Source organism: Aphis gossypii, chromosome 1 (genome assembly GCF_020184175.1).
Source record: "Aphis gossypii isolate Hap1 chromosome 1, ASM2018417v2, whole genome shotgun sequence".
In the NCBI taxonomy this organism is placed as follows: Eukaryota; Metazoa; Arthropoda; class Insecta; order Hemiptera; family Aphididae; genus Aphis; species Aphis gossypii.
This window is the reverse complement of record NC_065530.1, coordinates 73,809,210-73,831,470: the sequence shown is the minus strand read 5'-3', so window position 1 is coordinate 73,831,470 and position 22,261 is coordinate 73,809,210. Positions and strand designations below refer to the sequence as shown.

General features: G+C 30.6%; 1 protein-coding gene and 1 non-coding gene across 3 annotated transcripts in view; both read right to left on the bottom strand.

Annotated features, from left to right (window-relative positions):
• Positions 1 to 1,140: 1,140 nt before the first annotated feature.
• On the bottom strand, positions 1,141 to 1,264 carry LOC114129383 (U5 spliceosomal RNA). Its single transcript, XR_003592832.1, has one exon. It is a non-coding gene; the product is annotated as a U5 spliceosomal RNA (small nuclear RNA).
• A 2,871-nt stretch (positions 1,265 to 4,135) lies between these two features.
• The window catches only part of LOC114129379 (spectrin beta chain, non-erythrocytic 1), a 63,158-nt gene continuing 45,032 nt past the window's right edge, over positions 4,136 to 22,261 (bottom strand). The window contains exons 15-60 of one of the 2 annotated variants that reach the window (XM_050198484.1): positions 22,049 to 22,252; positions 21,756 to 21,981; positions 21,444 to 21,697; positions 21,175 to 21,365; positions 20,883 to 21,103; positions 20,584 to 20,807; positions 20,234 to 20,509; positions 20,033 to 20,172; positions 19,680 to 19,950; positions 19,221 to 19,615; positions 18,840 to 19,125; positions 18,535 to 18,753; positions 18,269 to 18,462; positions 18,109 to 18,211; positions 17,666 to 18,043; positions 17,432 to 17,605; positions 17,164 to 17,364; positions 16,906 to 17,083; positions 16,392 to 16,820; positions 16,110 to 16,297; positions 15,835 to 16,031; positions 14,953 to 15,712; positions 14,590 to 14,853; positions 14,227 to 14,511; positions 13,897 to 14,153; positions 13,653 to 13,839; positions 13,312 to 13,512; positions 12,998 to 13,228; positions 12,739 to 12,933; positions 12,502 to 12,681; positions 11,333 to 11,515; positions 11,057 to 11,247; positions 10,803 to 10,971; positions 10,611 to 10,730; positions 10,204 to 10,386; positions 9,913 to 10,035; positions 9,754 to 9,842; positions 9,375 to 9,482; positions 9,143 to 9,219; positions 8,774 to 8,998; positions 8,353 to 8,491; positions 7,668 to 7,806; positions 7,283 to 7,496; positions 6,885 to 7,001; positions 6,674 to 6,763; positions 4,136 to 6,040 (exon numbers count right to left, since the gene is read on the bottom strand). In XM_050198484.1, coding sequence (XP_050054441.1) covers positions 5,841 to 6,040; positions 6,674 to 6,763; positions 6,885 to 7,001; positions 7,283 to 7,496; positions 7,668 to 7,806; positions 8,353 to 8,491; positions 8,774 to 8,998; positions 9,143 to 9,219; positions 9,375 to 9,482; positions 9,754 to 9,842; positions 9,913 to 10,035; positions 10,204 to 10,386; positions 10,611 to 10,730; positions 10,803 to 10,971; positions 11,057 to 11,247; positions 11,333 to 11,515; positions 12,502 to 12,681; positions 12,739 to 12,933; positions 12,998 to 13,228; positions 13,312 to 13,512; positions 13,653 to 13,839; positions 13,897 to 14,153; positions 14,227 to 14,511; positions 14,590 to 14,853; positions 14,953 to 15,712; positions 15,835 to 16,031; positions 16,110 to 16,297; positions 16,392 to 16,820; positions 16,906 to 17,083; positions 17,164 to 17,364; positions 17,432 to 17,605; positions 17,666 to 18,043; positions 18,109 to 18,211; positions 18,269 to 18,462; positions 18,535 to 18,753; positions 18,840 to 19,125; positions 19,221 to 19,615; positions 19,680 to 19,950; positions 20,033 to 20,172; positions 20,234 to 20,509; positions 20,584 to 20,807; positions 20,883 to 21,103; positions 21,175 to 21,365; positions 21,444 to 21,697; positions 21,756 to 21,981; positions 22,049 to 22,252 — 9,876 coding nt within the window. In that variant the 3' untranslated portion in view covers positions 4,136 to 5,840. The remainder of the gene's footprint in view (positions 6,041 to 6,673; positions 6,764 to 6,884; positions 7,002 to 7,282; positions 7,497 to 7,667; positions 7,807 to 8,352; positions 8,492 to 8,773; positions 8,999 to 9,142; positions 9,220 to 9,374; positions 9,483 to 9,753; positions 9,843 to 9,912; positions 10,036 to 10,203; positions 10,387 to 10,610; positions 10,731 to 10,802; positions 10,972 to 11,056; positions 11,248 to 11,332; positions 11,516 to 12,501; positions 12,682 to 12,738; positions 12,934 to 12,997; positions 13,229 to 13,311; positions 13,513 to 13,652; positions 13,840 to 13,896; positions 14,154 to 14,226; positions 14,512 to 14,589; positions 14,854 to 14,952; positions 15,713 to 15,834; positions 16,032 to 16,109; positions 16,298 to 16,391; positions 16,821 to 16,905; positions 17,084 to 17,163; positions 17,365 to 17,431; positions 17,606 to 17,665; positions 18,044 to 18,108; positions 18,212 to 18,268; positions 18,463 to 18,534; positions 18,754 to 18,839; positions 19,126 to 19,220; positions 19,616 to 19,679; positions 19,951 to 20,032; positions 20,173 to 20,233; positions 20,510 to 20,583; positions 20,808 to 20,882; positions 21,104 to 21,174; positions 21,366 to 21,443; positions 21,698 to 21,755; positions 21,982 to 22,048; positions 22,253 to 22,261) is intronic. The other variant, XM_050198485.1, reaches the window with a different exon arrangement.

Genomic DNA, 22,261 nt, shown 5'->3' with positions numbered 1-22,261 from the left:
TACAGGCGATACAGCAAGAATGTGAAGAAAAATACGAGGCATCAGGCAACCGAGGCCGAGGAGTGTGTAGACACTTTGAAAAAACCTCGCGGGTTTTGGCGAAAAATCAAAAAACGCTTTTCGGTTATTTTCCGAGCGATTTATTGTTGCGGCTGCGCCACTCATCACCATAAAGAATAAGCTGAGTTTCTCGTGCGGAGCCGCTTTTCTTAAAACCGTCGAATGATCCAATGACTTTCTTTCTATCTTGTCTAATAAGTAATTGCATAATATCGAAAAAAATCGATATCTTACACACAAAAAATAGTCACTGTTTTTACACACTCATAAATTGAAAAAATGCATTCTGAGTGAACGATTTATCACACATATTGCTTATTTCTTGAAGTTTAAGTACAATAAGTATTACAATTTTAATACTTTTTGTAATAAGCAATATAGTATATTTTTTTTCTTCAGATTACTATTTCTTATATTTCTAGCATTCTGTTTGTTATAATTTATTGATATTTACTTTTTTTTTTGGCCAGTATTGTTTGTAACCATTTAAAGTTATAAGATAATCAATAAATTTATAATAAGACTAGGAGCCGGTGAAAGTGTGAAACCTAAAGTATTTAGGTACGCGCATCAAGTGAGATGACGATACTGAATAAACGTTCGAATTCAAAGTCGATGCTTTGATTTGAGGGTGACCGAGTACACGGACGAAATACCAAGTGAGTACCGACCACGATTTAAGATATACTATTATATTATATATTTAAGATATTTAAGTATATCTTAAATCGTGGTACCGACTACCGATCACGTATGTAATCAAACAAATGAACAATAAATTATCATAATATTGACGAGACAGTGATCGTGAAAAGGCGTCGTGTTGTCTGTAGATAACACGATTTGGTAGGTACGCTATACACGCCAAAGGGCGATGAGTGAATCTCATGTAATATTATCACACACACACTGACGACGTGAGTACCGAACGAACACAAGCCGACAAGCACTCGCACGTAATGACAGTTTGTGCCTACGAGTGTACATCACAGACATTAATCTGTGTAACACTGTAGCAGCGTGCGAAGTCAACGTGTAGTTCGCTGAGGTCTTAAGAGTGTAAAATATGATTGTATCAGAAGCCCGACCGTATGATCAGGCAATTAAAAAAATTAATTTTCTAGACTCCTTTGAGTGCTCCCCTCCACGGAAATCTTTAGTAAAAGGCGAAAGATTTTTTCGATTTGAAAGGGAACCGGAGTTATCGTTTGATCCGCGTTCGGGTCCCTATATACCGTTGGCTCAGTGACGACGCCGTGCAGTTGTCGCCGTTCGCATCACGCCGTTTTCCCGGTAGCGAACGCGAGTCCATCCGGTCGGTGTGCGTCCGGACCGCTTCCGGCGCAAAGTTTTGGCGCCGTCGCGACAGCCGAACGCAAAAATCCGCGGTCGCGGTACGTTCAAAACGCTCGGCGATCGCGTCGAAAGCGCGTCTGCAAACGACCGTGCCGACCAACGCCATCTATCGGCGGTTCCGTGCGCGCACGGCGACCGCGACGATACTGTACCGACCGAATGAAAACGTATCGCGTTTCGAACAGTCATTTCGGATCTCCTCCTTCAGCGGTTTTCCGATCCGTGCCACAAACTACATCGTACGTACGATCACGACGATTGACCGATTAATATTATTTAGGCACTTAGTATTCACACTAGTAATATTAATATTAACATAAAGAAGCAATTAGATACGTGTCTGCAGTATGTAAATATGTATGTCGCAGTTATAATTAATGTATCGATTTAAAAAATGATTTTCTTCTTCGCATCTGTATTGTTTTATCATGGACAACTATAACATACTATACAGTTTATTTCTTGTTACATCAGTGTTATCGATGGTTTTAGAATATACTCATATTACCATATCCACCAGGATACAATTTAGTGATTAATAATTATTATATGTATAGTGACAACTATTCAAATGCTTTTTTGCTTGTACAAACTCATTCATTTTACACCAACTTAAATACATATAAAACTTCTAAATGTTCTTAATTTTTTTTGCATATTCTATAAGAAGAGGTGTTTATAAGCAACAATGATGGTATGCTTAATAACATTTTGAATAAAACTTCTTAGTTTGTTATGAAATAAGTTTTTAGATCACTCAAACTAATCTTCGAATTTTAAAGACAAAAACCGAGGTCACTTCAGCAAAACTTATAAATTATAAGCTATATTCACAATATTATATGTAATTTATTAATATCATTGATATTATAATAATATATTAAATCTTACATGTGCAGTTATCTGGATTTTGATGAAAATAGTTGAGTCACTGGTTATTCGGATAATTGTTAGTTTAATTACACAGTAATAGGTAATAAAAAAGCACAATTAATGACGCCCGGCGGCCGTTGTTCAAAGCTTACTAAGTCAGCAACGGCCGCCAGCTGGACCGGTCGTCGCGTGACCGTTGTCCGGACGTGTATAAGCAGCGACGATTGTTGCGATAATGATCACAACACATTTTTAAAAAGTGTCTTAAGGCATACTAACTGGCACTAACATAACCATATATCTACGTATTACTAATAAAAACAATTTTTTTTGTTGAATGTTTATAACATTTTAAATCATAGTATATAGCTATAAGAATTTAAAATTGAATACCAACTTTTTCTTGAATAAAATTTTTTATACTTTTTTAAAATTATCGAATACACAAGCATATTTTAGATTCTGTACGAAGTGATGAATGTATTAATTACACAATAATGAGTTTTTTTTTTGTGTGTCTTTGTACACGATAACTTGTTGACATAATGTATTCATTTAAGACTTCAGGGGTGGTTTCCGGTAAATCTTTACTTTATTTGATCGACTTTAAAGTTAATTCCTTTAATACCAGAAATCCTGAACTTTTTTATCCTGTTCATTGTAACAAAAATTATATATTGAATTGTTCCGCTAATATCAGTTAATGTTTGCTGGTAATAGTAATACTTTTAATTTTAACTAGTTAAGTTTATTTTTGTATTGTCTTACTCTTGTTTTTTTTATTATATTTTATTTCTTAAATTAATAGTTTCGTAATTATTATTCATATTAATTGTGTATATTCTTCATTGTATAGTATTCCAATTTTATCTTTAATTGTTCACTCTTATTTCTGTAATTTAAACCATTTGTTGAAAGACTCTGCCCGTTTAATTATTATAAATAAATATAGCGTTCTCGGTGGAGATGACTGTCTGTAGTAAAATTTTCAATCAAGTTTTCATACAAGTGACGACACTTTACAATACACCTTGAGTTCCATTATCTTAAATCATACTATCTTTATTTTTAAATATTTTTTTTTTACTAAACAAATAATATTGCGGCAGCTGTAGGCTCGAGTCTAGCGACTACCCCACCCAGTTGGAAACCGCAGCCTTAGATCATATATGATTGAAATTTGACGCCTAATGTAAAGCAGTACTTACTTGCATACCTTTTTATATTTTATTTTCTATACACGGTTTAGTAATTATTATATGTACACAATACAATTTTTTAAATATATCACAAATCTTTGTTTTTTTTTTTCAGGGAATCATCAATACGTCAAGAATACTTCAAAACAGTTAAATTTAAAAGTACACAATTCAGCTTTAACTGTTTTCGTACTGCGGTTTAAATATGTACTTAAACTTATAAGTATTTATAGGTATTTAAAGCCTGAAAATTAAGGTACATTATACTGTGGTCATTGCATAGTTGTTATAGATAGATTATTTCGAATCAAATCTCTACAATATTGTAGGTATTTGAATCTTGTAATATTTTTCTTTTTAATAACAGTATAACATAATAATTTGTATTTTTCTTACATATCTAACAAAATAAAATAAAAATTAAAGCATCTATACAATTTTCGGTCGAACCCTATGAAATATATGAAAACCTGTTTTTGAACAAAATTTCGTTAATGCAAAACAGTATGTCACTTTTTAATATTTTTCATAAAAATGTATTGATTTAACGTTAAGGTTTTGATTTTTTTTAATCAGTTTAAGTTTAAAACAATAGTGTGTAAAATTAAAAATGTTATATTCGTTTAAATGAAATTAAGTGTAATAAATAGTATAAGTAGTCTGATGTATTTTTATAGATGGAAAAAACAAATAGTTTAAATTTTTGAACATATAAATATTAATTACTACATTCTAAATAACAGTACAATATTTTTTAATAAGGCACTACGTATGTATATGATAAAATTGTCAAAAAAAAAAAAATGTATATAATATAGTAATAATAATAATTATAAATTATTTTTAATATATAAGCATAGCGTATACTCTTGCATGTAACTACATAGCTATATAACTAGAAACTTAATATAACATTTACAATATAACAAAAATGAAATTAATAATGAGTGCAAAATACGCGCGTGACTAAAACGAGAAAAAAAATACATTTCAAACATAACATGGACTCTTATTAGAAGCAAAAATTAATGTATAAAAAATAGTTTTTTCTAATCACTAATGCATATTTGGATGCCATATTATAATATGGACAGCAATAATAAATAATAACATATATTATATATGATCGCTTTGATAGTAATAAAAATAATTGTATAATTTCATAAAGATTAAACATATTATAACAATAATAGACAAAAATACATAATAAAACGTTTAAAAATATTTATACATGATAGAAAAACAGAATTATTAAAATCTACGGAGGAATAAAATATATCTATAATTTCTATAATGGCATAATTTACTTAAACATGCTGTAGTAAAAAACATTACACATTAAATGACCATAAACATATAAGTACAATACCAATATAATAACACAAGTTTGTCAATTAAAATTTTAAAAAAAAATCCTATAAAAATATAGATATATCATTCAATGGAGGAATGGTCTATTCTCGTTTTAGCCGAATTTTTCAGAAACGAAACCAATAAAAACCTCAGACTACTATGAAATTGGTAGGCATACCTTAATAAATACATGGTACACAACGGTAAAACTATGATCTATCTAAATATATAATAAAAATGTATGTCGTTTGGCGACGAATTAAAATTAAACAAAAAAATCACACACATATAGGTATCCATAAAATCTAACTCATAACATAATAACATACAACATTGACTGCACCGTAGTTTCGGTGTGGGATCTTTTCTCTAACGCGTTTACAGAGCATATTATGATATAGTTATACAATGAATGGCACACTGATTTAATATTATACGAATACGAAATAAGTATATTATATAGTAATACACAAACACATTTATATTGTAATACGGTCGATTTAAATTGTAATGTTATATACCGTAGGAGGGGACGAGGAAGGTTGAAGTTCGTGTAACGTTCTAATCATGAAGTTGAAAAATATAAATACAATAATTCCTATGTATTATAATATATAGGTGATATATACAGCTGACTACTATTAAAGTCGGAAATAGTTACGAGACGTTTTGAAACGTACGTTTTTCGATCATTATTTTTGCTCGAATTTTTTGAAAACGAAGTCTCTCGACGTTTTGTCGAAAGCAACTGACATTTTTTAAACCATTAACACGGGTTTTCACTCCTGTTCCGACACTATTAAGACTATTATGGTACATAATATGCGTGTAAAAACAATAATAATATTTGGATCTATGTATCTACGACACGTACATATTATGGCGGATAGATAATTGTATGGATATTGTGTACATAATCTATAGGAAAATATTGATTATATTAATTATAATAATATATTGACGAGGCGCCATCATCTGCAGTCAGTAGGTACATCGTGTTTACAGATTGGTGGCCTTTTTTTTGCGGAAAAGACTGGAGAGAACGCTGGACCTCTTGTCTTTACGGCCCATAGGCGACTGGTGTTCGCTCTCGCTGGAACTCTCGCTAGCCCGCTGACTGCTGCTCGTCGTCACCGGCAACGTGGCTGATCGGTTTGGCACTGGAGGTGGCTGCTTGAGCACGTCGATATTTGCGTACACTGTGAAATTCAAATAAAAAAAAATAATTTTCTTTACATTCATTATCGGATAATAATATTTGGAATAATATTATATTATATTATACGAAGTGTAATATATAATGTGTAATTTATTTTTTCATTTTAATTTTAATTTTGACGGAAACACCGAGTTAAATCGTTGACATTTTTATTGCTTTCTTTAATGACGTTGGAAAACGCCAAATGGTACATAGCAAGACTTAGTTTATATTATGAAAAAAATAAGCTGACATTGGCTGTAACAATATATTATATAGGTACGAATCTCATATAAAATTTGTTTTTTATGTGTATATACAGAAGCATAATGAAAATGTTTATACTAGGATGTATATATATAACGAATACGATTTCCGTACAGGTCTCCGCGACCAATAGTGGTGTAATGTATCATCGTAAATGTTCTAAATGTAATTTGTATACTGACTAAGATATATATCTTAGTTTGTGGTTTGTACGGAAAAAATTGTGGGCTTCAGTATATAATATATTTATTATTATCGTAAATTTATCAAACTAATCGTTTAAGCGGGAAAGCCGATAACTATGAATAACAATAGTGGAGCAGTGGAAAAAATTAAATAGGAAAGAAAATCTCGAGGAAAAACTTACCGGCACTCTGTCTGTAGTCTGAAGTCCATGTTTCTCTGTTAGACGATTTGATCGGTGGCGCGGTGGTCGGCAACGGTGGCGGGGCGACGTCTGTAAAAGTAAAAACGTAACTGTAAAGTTATCATGTATTGACCGATCCGGGGTTTTTGTATTATTATTATTGTTAAAAACGTATAATAACTGATAGAGCACGAAGACGTCAATAACGAACCTGGTGACTTGGGGTGGATTGAGTCCTTGGACCAGTCATTGTTGCCGTTTGAGTAATATGAATGTGGCCGAGCGGGATATCCGGACGGCGATGCTTTGGTACCGAAATCGGTGGCGTCTGGAAACGAAAAGCATAATTGATGTAGATATAATATAGTTACAGAATACATACTAATAATAATTAGTAATTAGTAAAGTCTCGGTCGACAATGGCTCGTCTAAATAGTCAACATATTCCCATAATAATAGATACATACACAGCCCAACTGTACATTATTATTCATTACATTTATAAAAAACAAAAATATATTTTATAAATCTCCATCCCGGTGTACGATTGTCGTCGAGTTGGTCGTTTTAAATCTATTTTCAAAGTATCACGTAATAGTATAAACTTACCGACGGCCGAGTGATTGTTTTGGTACGGTATGTTGTCCACCGAAGGAGGTCGTACCGGTATGGGCCGACGGAGTTGGCTGTCTTTCCGTATATTTACAACCGGCGGCAATGGTGCAAGGGGCTTGCGTTCAGTTTCCGGCGTCGTGGCCGCGCTCGAACTTGTGCTGATGACCGTTGACGGAACTGGAGTCTGTAAGTCTGATCGTGGCGAACCCTGTGGAATGGAAACATATTTTTATCATAGTTCATTAAGTAATATAGAGATAAGTTAATACATAACACTAATATTATGCGAAAATTTAGTTTGGATTTTTCATAATTACACCCAATGTGTGCTCGAAAATAATGTGTTTAATCGGTAAGGAATTTAAAATTAAATACAAACCTTTTGGTTGTCGTCGTAGCTCAGAAGCTGTAGGCTTGGAGGAAGTTGCGCGTGGAACGTGATCTTGTTGACCCACTCTTCCATTTCCTTGGACGTGTCGGCCAAGAAGAGGAACTCTGAACCGTCCGTGCAGCATAGCCTAAAACAGTAAAAAATATAATTTAGTAGTCGTCTAATATTTTCTCGTCATAACGCGGTTTTTTAAGTATGTATTGATGTATTGTGAATGTGCGTACTTAGTATGAGGTATTATACATTATGTATTTATGTACCTACCAAGACCTAAACCATATAACGTTCGTTTACGTTATATAAGAAAAGTAGAAACAATGGATTAATGGATAGAGGCAAATTAATTTTAATCAGTAATTGAATTAGAATATTTAATACATATTAGTACCTATTATATTACCATAAAATATAATATTTAATATACTATTTATACTTAATAATAATTAATATTACATAAATGATTAAACGAATCTAAACTTGTCCAGTCACTATTTATTTTTCTGTTAATTGTACAAAATGTATTTTTGTAAGACAGCTCGTTGACTGATGTTTTGTGCTGATGTAGAATTGTTTCTATTTTATTTTATTTATTGATATTTGTATAGTAACAAACATAATTTTTTAATGAAATTCACGGTACTTACGATGTATAAATATTTATTACGGTAGTTACCTGAACACGTGTTTTCGTTTCGTGTAGTCGAACGCTTTTTCGCATTTCGCTTTGAATACAATGATTGGCGACGTTGCCGCTTTACTGGACACGAAATCCTCTTGATCTTTGAAGAAGCACAATAGTTGACCGCATAACACTAGACAACGACACAATGATTATTATTATTAGTTGTATTCTGTATTGTCTAGTAGTATTATAGAGATGGCCAATTTACGGTACATTTACATATTAGCATCAAATAAAATAACACATTTATTATATATTATTGTAAAATAGATATATAAGTGTTAATGCTAATTTTTTTATGGCTCATTTTCAATTTTTTTTATTTAATACTGTATAGAAATAGGTTGGTTATCCCCAGTCTAGTAATAAATTATATTTGTAAAAAAAAAAATTATGAGTATGTCTTGCTTACCCGTATAGAAAGTTTTCCACGACCTGACCGCTGCTTTTTTCCCACTACTTTGTAATTCGTGTTTTCTGTCCAAGAACCCTTGTATTTCGACCGGGGGCAGTTGGTCTACGTTTTCCAATTTTTGAAGTTTTCGGAAACTTTGAGTTCTTCTGCGAGTGGTAAAACTGGGCGTTCGTTTAGGTTTCTTGTATACGTCCGCTTTCATACTTTCAGCCCGTTTTACGTCTATAATTACAATAAAGCATACATTTATATTATTTATACCGTACATAAGTTGACGATTTTCAGAAGATGTACGTAATACATTATATTATACGTTCGTTGAAAGTAATAATTATAATAGCTATGTATGCTTTACTTTGAAATTACCTTTTTTCATACGATTTCCGAAAATTGAAGAGAAATTACCACTGTTGTTTAATGCTGGTGATCCGGGAACCACGAGCCTATATATATTAAGATAATAATTTATAATAGTTCATAATATAAACAAAAGTTGATGATATTTTACAATTTTTATATGAATATAACATTAACAGTTTAAGCATTAGTGTATTGATAGCGTTAGATGAGAGCAAATAAACTAGCAAAAAAAACTTACATATTCGAGTCTTCGTTTATAGGTGAAGCATTTTTGGCTCTCAACGCTTCTGGCGATCTCAGCGGCGCTACTAGATCATTTTCATGCGCAATATTTTTATCATGCATTCTTAAGCAAAAAATCAAAAAAACAAGGCAATTCCATAAAAAAAAAGTTCAAATAATAATAACATTATATTCGTATAGAGTACACGAGTATTTTATGAAATGTTAGTATAATTTGTTTTATGAAAACCTTTATTAAATAAAATTATCAAACTGTAAAAATAAAGAAAAAAACGTTTCATGCGAGTATTCGCCATAGTTTCACAAGAACTAAGTAACTTAAACCATTTTAAAAGCAGTTGGGGAAAAATATATATTTAATTTGACTAGTGTACCTCATGTTAGGGTCGAATTCGTCATCGTCACCATTCATCGTCTCGCCGGCGTTATTGACCTTCCACCGATCACCTTCTTTCTTTCTCTCCTGAATAAAAGAAGATTTTGAATAATAATTTGAAGAAAAAATGTGTTTGTAAATCTCCAGACGAACTTACGTCTGTAATACGTTGCACTTCGCGTTGTTTGCGTGCTTCCAGACGCTCTCGTTCCAGTCGTTCTTTTTCCGCAACTCGAGCCCGCTCTTCGGTCTCCAGTTGTTCTTTAAACGCTAATTCCAACTGCACAGTACAATATTTAATATAAATATAATGCAATTAATTAATAACTATTGAGTTGTTTAAGTACACGCGACACAAGAACGTTCAGTTATTAAATATACACAATAATTTTTTTTTCAGTTAAGTTGGTTGGTTTAGTTTAGTTCATTAGTTGGCAAAAACATTTACCAGAGTAATCCTTTTTAGCGTATTGAACTTCTCTTCCTGCGCTTCGATTGTCTTTTCGAAATCTTCGTGTTTCCTGATGAGTTCTTCGACCTGCCATATAGAGTCACCCAGCTTGTCATCGTTTAATACAGGTTCTCGGGTTTGTATCCAAGACTCCAGTAGGTCCGCATCACGTTTAAACAGCTAAAAACAAAACATAAAGGACATAGTGCGTCGTATCAAAATTAATCCAATCTACGTTTTCTCGTCGAGCATTAATACATAATATATTATAATCAAGGCCGGCTTTATCTCTTTCAGTGCTCATCGCAAGAATTATTTTGGTGTCAAATTTTAATTTTAATGCCTCTCAAGCGTCGATCGTATCCAAAGACAGCCCTAAATATAATATTATAAATAATAAGTACCTGTGTGTCCAAATTTTGATCGTACAAGACCTTACGTTTTTCCCAAGTTTCGGTCATGAAATGATGTCTTTGTTCGAGAATTTGGATCTTCTCATTGATTTCATCCGACATAAAATGACCCTAAAATTCACGTATTATAATTATAGTAACACAGAAGATGTGTATAGGTAAATGCCAAATTTCTATACGAACATGTTGAATAAGACTTTTTCCGGTTTGATAGAACTCGCCCAACACTTCAGATCGACTATTAATCTCGGCGTTGTACTCTTGGTGTCGTAGTATGAGCATTTCTGCACCACTCACCTCTTGACTGAGCATGGGAGACGTGATTTTTGCAATAGTTTCGTTTATCCATGCACTAAACGTTCATTTGGTACCATTGTTAAAAAAAAAATACGTCATTAAAAAAAAATATATATTACGTTTTGTATGTAGGTACTTACATTAAATGTCTATACTGATCGAAGTAAGACTGCAAGTGTTCTGCTTGGTTCAGCTTGCTTTTTCTTTGACTGGCGTTTTCTAATAATGTAGTCCAAGCGTCCACTGCTTCTTCCTGTTTCACTTCGATGTGATCTTTGGCATCTGGAAACATGGCTGACAACCGACCAGCTTCTTGTACGACGCATTCAACCTGGTGAGTAATAATAAAATATGAATACAATGTAAATTATAGTTAGTTTTTTTATTATTAGCAGTAGTAGTAAAACAGTAGGTACTTGTTCTTTGACTGCCGCGAGGTCTGCTTCAAAACCTTGATGCTTTTGGATTAAAGTTTGTATTGTATCTAAATCATGGCCGTAATCTTCTGCAGCCAATAACCCGCCTTTTTCTTGAATCCAGCTGATGGTTTCATCGGCAGTTCGGTCGAAAACGTGCACTTGTTTAGCACCCATCAAAGCCTAAAATTTAATAATTATTATTTATTTATTCTTTACGGACACAAATTAAATTTCAACATTTTTTAGGCAACATCAATAATAATAATAAGATTTATAATGAACATAATTGTACTTAGTGTATTTAGGTATACATATAAATCTCAGTTTTAATTTGATAGTGCCCAAAGAGAATCTTATACACTGACAAAGCGATATAGTGTATCCTATATTATAGTGAAATCATATCTACTTTTTTTTATCAATAAAATTAAAATTAATGTCAAATACTAGTTGTAATTAATAATCATTATTGTATATAATTATTGAAAATATTAAAAAATACCATTGTGTTAGAAATAATACAAAACTAATAGTACAATTTAGAGAGAGAATTTTAAAATAAAACGTTTATAATAGAAAATATAATTAATTTAAATTGATTGGTTTTTATTTTTAGTCCTTAAAACAATAGCAATATTCTATTAATTAATATTTAATTTGTGACTTTTCTTGTGTACTTAAGTTATTATTATTATTATTATTTTATTAATAATATAAATATTGTATGATTAAGCAGATATATAATTCATTGCGGCATTGTCCAACCATTGTTGGTTGTTTACAATTATTGTTTATTTAAATAAATCTGAGGAAGCCGTGACCATTGAATTGGGTCATATTGATAAGGTTAGTATTATTTTTATTTTGTTTTGCTTGTATATAAATTATATTATATTGTATTATATCTTATAATAATTATTTAATATATTATATTATATTGTTTAAATGTTATAATCTTAAATATACTTAAGTCTTTTACATTAATTAAAATCATTTTTATTTTTATACAAGTTAAACGTTTATGATATTGTATGTGAATATAACATCAATTTCCAATATTCAAAAATAGATAAATTATAGATGAACAAAATAACACCCATGATTAAAATAGAAAATACTAGTCTATTAGAAGACCTACTATTCATATTCATAAAAAAACATATTACCTCTTGTCTGGCATTTGCTAATTCTTTCAAATCATCCCAAAGTTGCTGAGTGTCTTCTAATCTTATTCTAATCTGATCTTGTTCAGGATTATTTTCTTCAAGTAACTTATGACCAATGTTTATGCAACTCGAGATACGTCCTTCACTGCCATTTAAACCACTCATAAAGCTTTCAAATGCCTAAAATATAGATTAAAATTATATTTTGATAAGAGAAAGAATTATTAAGTAAATTACTTGGATTAAAAGTTCCACATGCTCTACATCTCGACCATAATCTTCTGAAGCAGCTACTGTTGTTTGATCTCCTATCCATTCGGCAACATCTTCAGCTTCTCGTATAAACTTATAGAATTTTCGACTCTCTACTAATCTAGTTGCTCTTCTTTTATTTAATGTACAGAGCTCTGTGTAAACTTCTTCTATATCAGTCTAAAAAATAAAAAGGTCAATTAATAATATTATAATATAAAAGTAATTTTTTTTTCTATTGTACCTGTTTTCGTAAAATATTTTCTGAATCAAAATGTGATCTATTTACTAGGTTCCTACTTAATTTTGCTAGTCTTTCAAGAGTGTGTTGGAATGTGTTTAGTTCTCTTTCTATTCCTTCAAGTTTTTTCATAAGAGTTTGTACAGAGTCTTCATCTCTACCATAGTCATTAGATGCCAATAAAGGATATTTTTCTTTTAACCAAACTTCAGCTTCATTTGCTTCAGCATAGAACTATAGAATAATGATTAAATTTAGACATAATGGTTTAAATAATAATATATTGATTTAATTGCATTGAAATAATGAATTCTAACCATTTGTGATTCATAAGCATCTAATAATTTTTGTTTCCTGATCTTGGATTGTTCTTTAAGTTGAGACATCTTTTTTTGAAGGACGTTACAATTTATTTCAATTTGTTGTGATGCAAAATGACCACTACGGACCATTTGCTGACCCCTGTCAACTAGAGCTGCAACTACTGGTTCATGAGATACTAATTCAGCATCTAAAGCCTTTAGAAAAAAACAAAAAAAAAATAGTTACTTAAGAATTATTAAGCACAATAAATATTTTTTATTAATACTATCGTTAATAAATACTAGTATTTAGTATTTTTTTTATTTTTCATACATTATTTTATAGTATAACTTGCCTGATGTTTATTTTGTAATGCCTGCACTGAATGTAAGCTTGTACCAAAATCATTAGAGTTAATTTGTAGTTCCTTGTCATTAATCCAAGTAACTTCCTCTTCAATATCTCGAGATAATCTATAATTTATAAGTGCATCTTCAAGATTATCCCTTCGTATTTGCATTGGCTCTTGAAGAGAATTATATCTGTAAATCATTCAAATTAGTCATTACAAAATAAACTAATTTGTTTTTGTAGTATACCTTTTAAGAACTGCCTGAGATTTTTCTTGTATCTCATCTTTCATGAAATGATCAGAATTTTGGAATGTCAGAGCAGTATCTTTTAGAGATTGACAAGCTTCGCCGTGACTATGAACATCATTTTCTAACAGTGAATGCCTTTTCAACAGATTTACTACACTTTGCAAATCTTTTCCATGGTCTTCAGATTGTAATTGCATTTCTACTTCTTCTGTCCAAGCTTCAAGTTCTTCTAATGTGCGGTTAAATAATAATGCCTACAGGTATAATATTTTTATGATTAATTAATTACTTTTATTTATGTTTATCAAATTTCAAAGAAATTCTCACTTGATAAGCATCTTGTAATCGTTGTTTTTTAAGAGAACTCATCTCTTGTAAAAGCCGCCATTTTGTTTCAAGTTCATCTAATCTTACTCGAATTTCCATACTTGCAAAATGACCACTACTAATCAAGTTTTCACCTTCAGTACAAATAGCATTAACACGATTACGATTTGCAATTAATTCTGAGTCAAAAGTAGCATGTTTTTGAATCTTTCGCTGTAAGTTTGTAGGATCTCTGTAACTTTCATCTCCAGCTACTTGTTGTTTTTGAATTATCCATCCTTCCACCTAAAATTATAAATGTTAATTATTTTTATTTATTTTTTTATCATATTGTAGTTCATAGAATTATTCTATTTTATTTACCTCATACATATTTCTTAAGAACTGTTGTAAAAGCCTGGAATCATTTAAACGTCTTTTACGAGAAGCTGTAGCTTCTTTTAATCTATCTCTTCTATTACATATGCTGACTAATTGTCCTTGTATTCCATTGATATCATAATGTTGGCCTGTAACAAGATCTAACGCATACTTTTCTAATTCATCTACTTTGACTAGTTGTGCTGTTAATGTTTTTTCGAAAGCTTCATGTTTTCGTATTAATTCTTCCACACTTGACAATGATTCCTGTATTTTTGAAAGTTTTTATTTAGGAATTAGTTGTTATTATTTCTAGACAGATTTAAAACATAAATAGCTAAATAATTATTATTATTTAATACTTACTCCTAGGTCATCATTACTCAAAAATGCTTCTTTTGATGCTAACCAATTGTCTACTTGATCAGCTTGATTTTTGAATATTTGAAGTTCTAAAGCTTGGCTTAACATAGTTTTTCTTTCTTCCCAAGCTGCACTCAATGTTCTTCGTAGTTCGTCAAGGTGAGCAAGTTCTTTTTCAGGAATTGGATTTATTTTCAAGCCAGATTCTTTTAATGTCTTAAAGTGTTCCTGGCGTCCATTGATTTCCGCTTTTCTCTCTTGGTTTAATTCTAATAGAGCTTTTGCTTCAGCCATATTAGTGGGCATATCATGGCCTTTAATTTTTTTAATTGAATCCACAACCCAAAGTTCAGCTTCTTTTAACTCTGATAAAAACTTTTCCCTTACATATGCATCGCTTAAAGCTTCTCGTCGTTTTTTTGATAACATATGCAAGTTTCTCCAGTTATCTTGCAGTTCAGACAATTTGGTTTTGATTGGAGAAGACATATCAGGATATTTTTGAATGAGCCGCCTGCATTCAGATTCATGTTCTTTTGTTTTTCCTTCAATGGCTGTCATATCTCGTTCTAAAGCATCTTGTTTTCTTTGTAATTGCTCAACACTGCCTAGATTTTTACCAGTTTCATTGCTAGACATTGCAAGTGCTTTTTCACTAACTCGCTGCAAAGTATCGTCAACATCTCGATTGAATGAATGTATTTCTAGAGCTCCATTTAGATGTTCCCTGTATTCACTTAAAGCACCTTGTAGTGTTTTCCACCTAATAAAACATGTTTATTTATTAATATGTACTATTTTATGAAATTTCAAATTTTAAATTATAATATATTATATTTTATTAGTATGTATAGTATATACAATAGGTAAACAATTTCTTCATACTTATTATTTAGATTTTGTCGACGTTGTTGTATTGACTGTGTATCACTACGCCCTTGTCTAATAAGTTTATCTGCTAAATTATTAATTGTTTCTATTTTTCCTTCATCAACTCGATTGTCAATGTCTTCGAGTTTCCTTTGTAATGCTAAACAATGTTCGTAGTCTAAACCCATTTCTCCAGCTTGGACCATCATTTCCTATAAATTAATTTTATAATAAATTTTATTGTAGTGTTATGCGGTTAATGTATGTCAAATTAAGTATTATAATCTTACTTTGTCTCTAATCCAAGTTTCTACTTTATCTACTTGGTTATTAAATTCTAGGATATCTTGAGCTTCTTCTAAACCTCTACCTTTCTCATTAGTTTCTTGTAATAAATTTCTCCATAAAACTAAAAGCTTTCCTAAAGAATCTTGAATGTCCTTTGAATTTTTGTGCTTCTTTTCAACCAGCATATCAGCTATATGCATATATTAATAAAAAAAAAAAAAAAAATTGATACTAAGTAATAAATTCAAAATTGTGGAAAAAAGATTTCATATTTAAAAATATACCATTATTTTTTATAGAATTAATTCTTCCTTGGTTTGCAGTAAGTTCAGCTTGGAATGCTTGATGTTTTTGCAATTTCTTTATTTTATCTTCCAAGTTATTAACATCACCTTTGCTAATTTCTACATCCAATTTTTTGCGTTTTTCATTGATCCATGATTCAGCTTCTCCAACATCACGTAAAAATTGAGCATGCAACAGAGCATCATCTAATTTTTGTTTCCTTAAAATGCTTAGTTTTCGAATTTGTGCTCGTCTAGCTAAAACTTCGTTCAATCTTTTAGATATCAAATCACTTTCAAAATGGTTTTGACTGAGTAATTTGTGACAGTGATCTTGCAAGAGAGAAATTTTTTCTTCTTGAGTTTCAAATAATTTTTCAAAACCTTCATGTTTTTTTACTAGTGAAGCTACTTGATCCACAGTATTTCCTAAATTAAAAATAAAACCGATCATAGAATTATATTATTATTATTTACTTTTTAGTATTTTTTAAATAAATATAAATTTAAATACCATATTCTAAACTTGCTAATGCTACTTCTTGTGTATTGCAAATTGTATCTATTTGTTTAGCATCACGAAGGAAGAATTGCAAATCAATAAGTTGATCAAGATGAACTTTTTTATGATGCCAAGATGAATGTAATTGATGTCGTTCTTCCAATAAATGATTAAGTTTTTCTTGGATTTCCTGTATACACATTATAATAACATAAAATTGAATCAAATTTTAAGTTAAATAGAAATATAATAATTATATTATAGTCTTACATTTGCTGCGAAATGACCTCCTTGTACTAGTGCTTCTCCAAGATCAGCAACAGTTTGAAAAGTTTCTTCTCTAGCTTCTATTTCAGCTTTCACAGCTTCATGTTCTCCTTTCAAAAGTTGCGCACTTGCTGCATCTCTTACTTTTTCTTCTGTTAGCATAGTAGCTCTCAAACTACTAGACCAATTGACTAGATCTCTAACCTATGAAACAATTTGAGTGATAATTCATTAAGCATATTAACATTAAAATATAAATTATAAAACTCACTTGAGCTAAAAATCTATGCAAATCACAGCTTGCTTGTAAAGCTTCTCGCCTGTGTGCCGAACGATCTTGTAGTGAAGTCCAACTTCGAACTACAGTTTCTTGTTGTTTAGCAATATGAGAAGCATTTGACCCTGGGTAGAGAGTTTGCAACTTCACAGCATCTTCCACTAAAATCTAATGTAGAAAAAACAGTTAAATAAACATATTAATTTATTTCAGCATATGTTTGTTTACCTGAAGTTGTGCTTCTAAAGCAACAAGATCATTTTCAAATCCTTCATGTTTTCTGATTAAAGTTAATACTGAGTTTAAATCTCTTCCTAAATCATCAGAAATAGTTGCATCTTTATCATTAATTCGAGATACTGCATCAGCTACATCTCTATGAAATCTATGAATTTCTCCAGCAGCTTTGAGGCGTTTTTCCCGATTTTCAATAGTAACTATTAATTGTTGCCAGAGTTCTCTAATTTCTTCTTGCCGTTTTTCAATTTCTGGTGTATACTCTGAATCATTTGCTACTAATTTATTAGCAAGATCTTCACATTGTTTAAATCTTTTAGACCCTGTTTCCACTCTATGTTTGAGGTCATCAAATTTATTTTGCAACACCTATTAATAAAACATATGTTATTAGTTATTTCTTATTTTAATTTTGTATTTAAATATATTTGTACCAAGAGATGTTCGAAATCTTGTCCATAGTCTTCAGATGATGCAGCTTGCATATTATCTCGTATCCATTGTTCAAGTTCATAATTTTCAATCAAATATTCATGTCTAAATTAAGATCAATAAATTAGAATAGTGAATAAAAAGGATAATTTTATTTCTTACCTGCACATACTCTCAACTAATCTATGTTGTCTTGCTGTCGCTAATTTTTGTAATAATTTAAATTGTTCACAAATATATTCCTGTTTAGACAATATAGCTTTAATATCTGGATGTTTCAAATTTATCATATTATTTCCAGTGTGACACATTTCTTTGACAATACCTTCATATGTATCAATTTCTAACTCTAAAGCCTATGAAATACAATAAAAACCAATGTGATTAATAGAGATTAAAAAAAAATAAAAATGTGTATTCATTATTACTTTATGTTTGGTCAACAGTTTAGATGCTGCATCTCTGTCTCGACCACAATCTGTAGAAGATAACATATTATTTTTTTCAAGTAGCCAACTTTCAATTTCACTCGCTTCAAAGAAAAATTGTTGAGCTTTTAAATTTAATTCAAGTTTGCGACTTCTATCTTCACCTTTGGCTAATAAATCTTGCCATGCATCTTCGAGTCCAGTACATAATGATGAAACCTAATTAAATGAATGTTTATAATTTTTTTTTATTTTTTTAAATTTAAAAATAATTATTATAACAATAATTAAAATTATAGCACTACCTGTTTAGTTTCTGGATGTTTCTGATGAATTAACGATTGACCAGACTCTAAGGTTTTATTGATCATAGGTTGATGACCTTGTATTTCTGCTTCTAATTTTTTGTGTTTCTTGTACAAGGTTTGTGCTTGATGAAGATTAGTACCCAACTCGCCAGACTCAACAAGTGGTAAATGTTCTCTTATCCAACCAAGTTCGGCTTCTAACTCAAAACCAAATTTGTGAAAACGTAATGATTCATCCAAAGCTTCTTTTCTAAGCTTAAGCGGCTTGTCTAATCCATTAAACCTGAACCATTAATAATAATATGACATTAGTACATAAATTAAATATAAATACTAAAAAGTAGATTAGGTAAATTGTATTATAAAACAAATACTTACATTTGTTGACATTTTTTACTAGATTGTAATATATTTTCTGCATCAAAATGACCGTCTTGAGCCATTTCTTCACCAGCAAAAACTAAGTCATCAATTTTTTGTTTCCAGTGTTGGATTTCTGTTTCTACAACTTGATGATTTTTAAGGAGTTGTTTGCAATGTCGTAAATCTGTCCCCACTTGTTGTGATTGCAAGTCCTTTTTTAGTTCTTCATATTTGAAATATGCATCATCTAATGTTCTGTTATACGTATGCTGGGCTGCTGCTTGTCTCAAACATCTGCCCTTTTCCACACTAACCTCGACCAACTTTTTCCAGTCGTTATTTAATTCTGATAACTTTGTTTTTACTTCATCTTTTCGGTAATTTTCTTCGTTTATTAAACCTTGACCACACTGAAAAATAAATTATATTAGTATAAAATATTATTAAATGATAAATGTAAAAATTCTTGTTTACTTTATTAATATTCCTTAGTTGACCTTCGTTTGCACGTAATTCACACTCAAATGCTTCATGTTTTTGAAGTTTTCTTTCAATATTTGTAAGATCCCGATATGATTCGTCACTTGCTGTTTTCAACTTATCTGTCAGCCATGTTTTAAGATCATCTACATCTGCTCGGAAAGCTTGATAATTTCTGCTTGCTATCAAAGCATTTCTTCTAACTGCTGCTTGGTCTTTTACCAAATTTCGTCGATGCAAAACTGCTTCTTTACGTTTATTAACACTACAAAATTGAAAATATGATCGTTTTGATACTAAATTTAAGAATATATTATTTTATTTGAAATATTCAATAGTAAACTCACTGATTAGTATCATAATGATTAGCTGAAATCAGTTTGTTTGCCATTTCACAGAAAGTTTTTAATCTTTCATCTTGGGCATAAAGTGAATTTTCAAAATCTTCATGTCGTTTTAATAACGCCTCAACATCATCAACAGAACCCTTTAAAAAAATATTTAATTAAAAACTGAAAATCTATTTATAAATTAATATTTCTTTTTACTCCTAAGTCAGTATATTCCAAAAACATTTCGCTTCCAGATGTAGCTGCGTCAATATGATCTGCTTCTTTGTTAAAAATTTGTAAAGCTAAACATTGTTTTATCCATTCTTTTTTTTGAGTCCATTCTTCGGTAACATTATTTACTTCTGTTGTTAATTTATTGTTGCGTTCTTTGACTTCATTACTACTACAGTTACCAGAAGATAATAGTTGTCTACCTAGTTCTGATACTTCTCTCACTTCATCTTCATGAGCTCTGATATCATCACCCAATTCCTAGTGTAAATATATATTATTTTAGGAATATTGGTTTATATGGAATATTATGTTTAAAAAATAATTTATAATACTTGATGGTTTTTAAGTAAATTTTCTGCTGTTACAACATCACGTGCAGAATTATCAGTGTTTACTAATTCTTTTACTGATGACAACCAATTCAAAAGATTTTTAGAGCTGTTCATGAAAATTTGCTGCCCAACAGCACTTTCTAAACGTGATCTCCGATCTAAAGCTTTGTTCTTAACATTTTGCCACAAAACTTGAACTTCTTTTTGTCTTTGAATGACATTTTCTTAAAAAAAAAAAAAAAAAATGATAAATTTAGTTAATAATTATCAATTTTCTATGATATCTGCATTAGACATACCTTTTTCATTAGGATAAGAAACCTTCACTGAATTAGCCAACAAGTTAACTCTGTTTACTTTTTCTTCTACTGGAGCTAATTCTCTTTCTAAATTTAAATGTCGTCTCTGAAGCGCTTGTATAGTTTTTAAGTCTAATCCTACTTCAGCGCCATCCAGTTTGTCCATTTTTTCTGTCATCCAATCCCTGGCTTCATCACAGGTTTTTTCAAATAATTCCACACTGAAAGAAAAAAGTATATTTAATAAATCAACATTTTTAGAATTTATTTGAGAATTTAATGTATATACTACCTAAGAGCTCCTTCTAAATTTTTTTCTTTCTGAGCTTTCAGCCAATTTAGGTGATTCCACATTTTATGTATTTGATTTTGTCTATTGGTAATCATATTAAGCTGACTGTGTCCAAGTTTGGTAAAATCTTTAACCGCCCGATCAATATCTTCAACGCGTTTGTTACTCGCAGATAAATCAGTTAAAAATTTCTATAATCCAATTTTATTAATAAAACATAATGAATAAAATATATAAATGAAGTTTGAATTAATATAATATGCGCTTACCTCATATTTCCTTTTAGCAGATTCAACAGTATCTAATTTATCTTCAGTCTTTAATAATTTTTCTTTGTCTTTAATCCATTTTTCAAAATCATCACATTCACGATAAAACCCATACAGACAAATAGAGTCTTCCAAAAGTGCATGTCGCTTTTTTGCTAAGTCTTGTGACTTTGTGTAAGTCTCATTAATATTTGATATACGTTTTTCAATACTTCTTTCATTGTTAAGGTTGGTGTCGTCTTTCTTTGTTGGCTCTAAATCAAAAATATTTTGTGAATAAAAAAATACAATTTAGCAAATTAATATAGTTACCATCTTTTTCTGGAGTTCTAGTTTTCTTTACTCGAACCTTTTGTTTGACCATTTTGACTTTGGGGACTTTTCTTGTACTTTTCACTACATGCGGCCTCCGAACTGATACTTGCATAATTTTAGGCTCAACTTCACAAACATAGTTGGCTGGTACAAAACCGTCTTGGCCATTTAGTTTTCTTACGCTCCACCAATCTGGGTTTGTTTTATTTAGCAAGAACATCACCTATAACACAACAATGTTTTTATTTTTCTATTCTTAATCATTTTTTTCTATTTTAAATTTTATATACCTCTCCTTTTGTCATTGTCATGCCTTGTCCATTAAATGGGTATAGGCTTTTTACTTGAGGTACTTGTCGTTCTTCAACAACAGTTCGATGTTCAACATGTTCAATTATTTCTTCTTCTAAGACTTCTTGGGGAAGTAACCTGGTTTCAAACACCCATTCTTCTATTGGTTCAACTTGAACTTTTTGATTTGTATCATTAGACAACTGAAATTA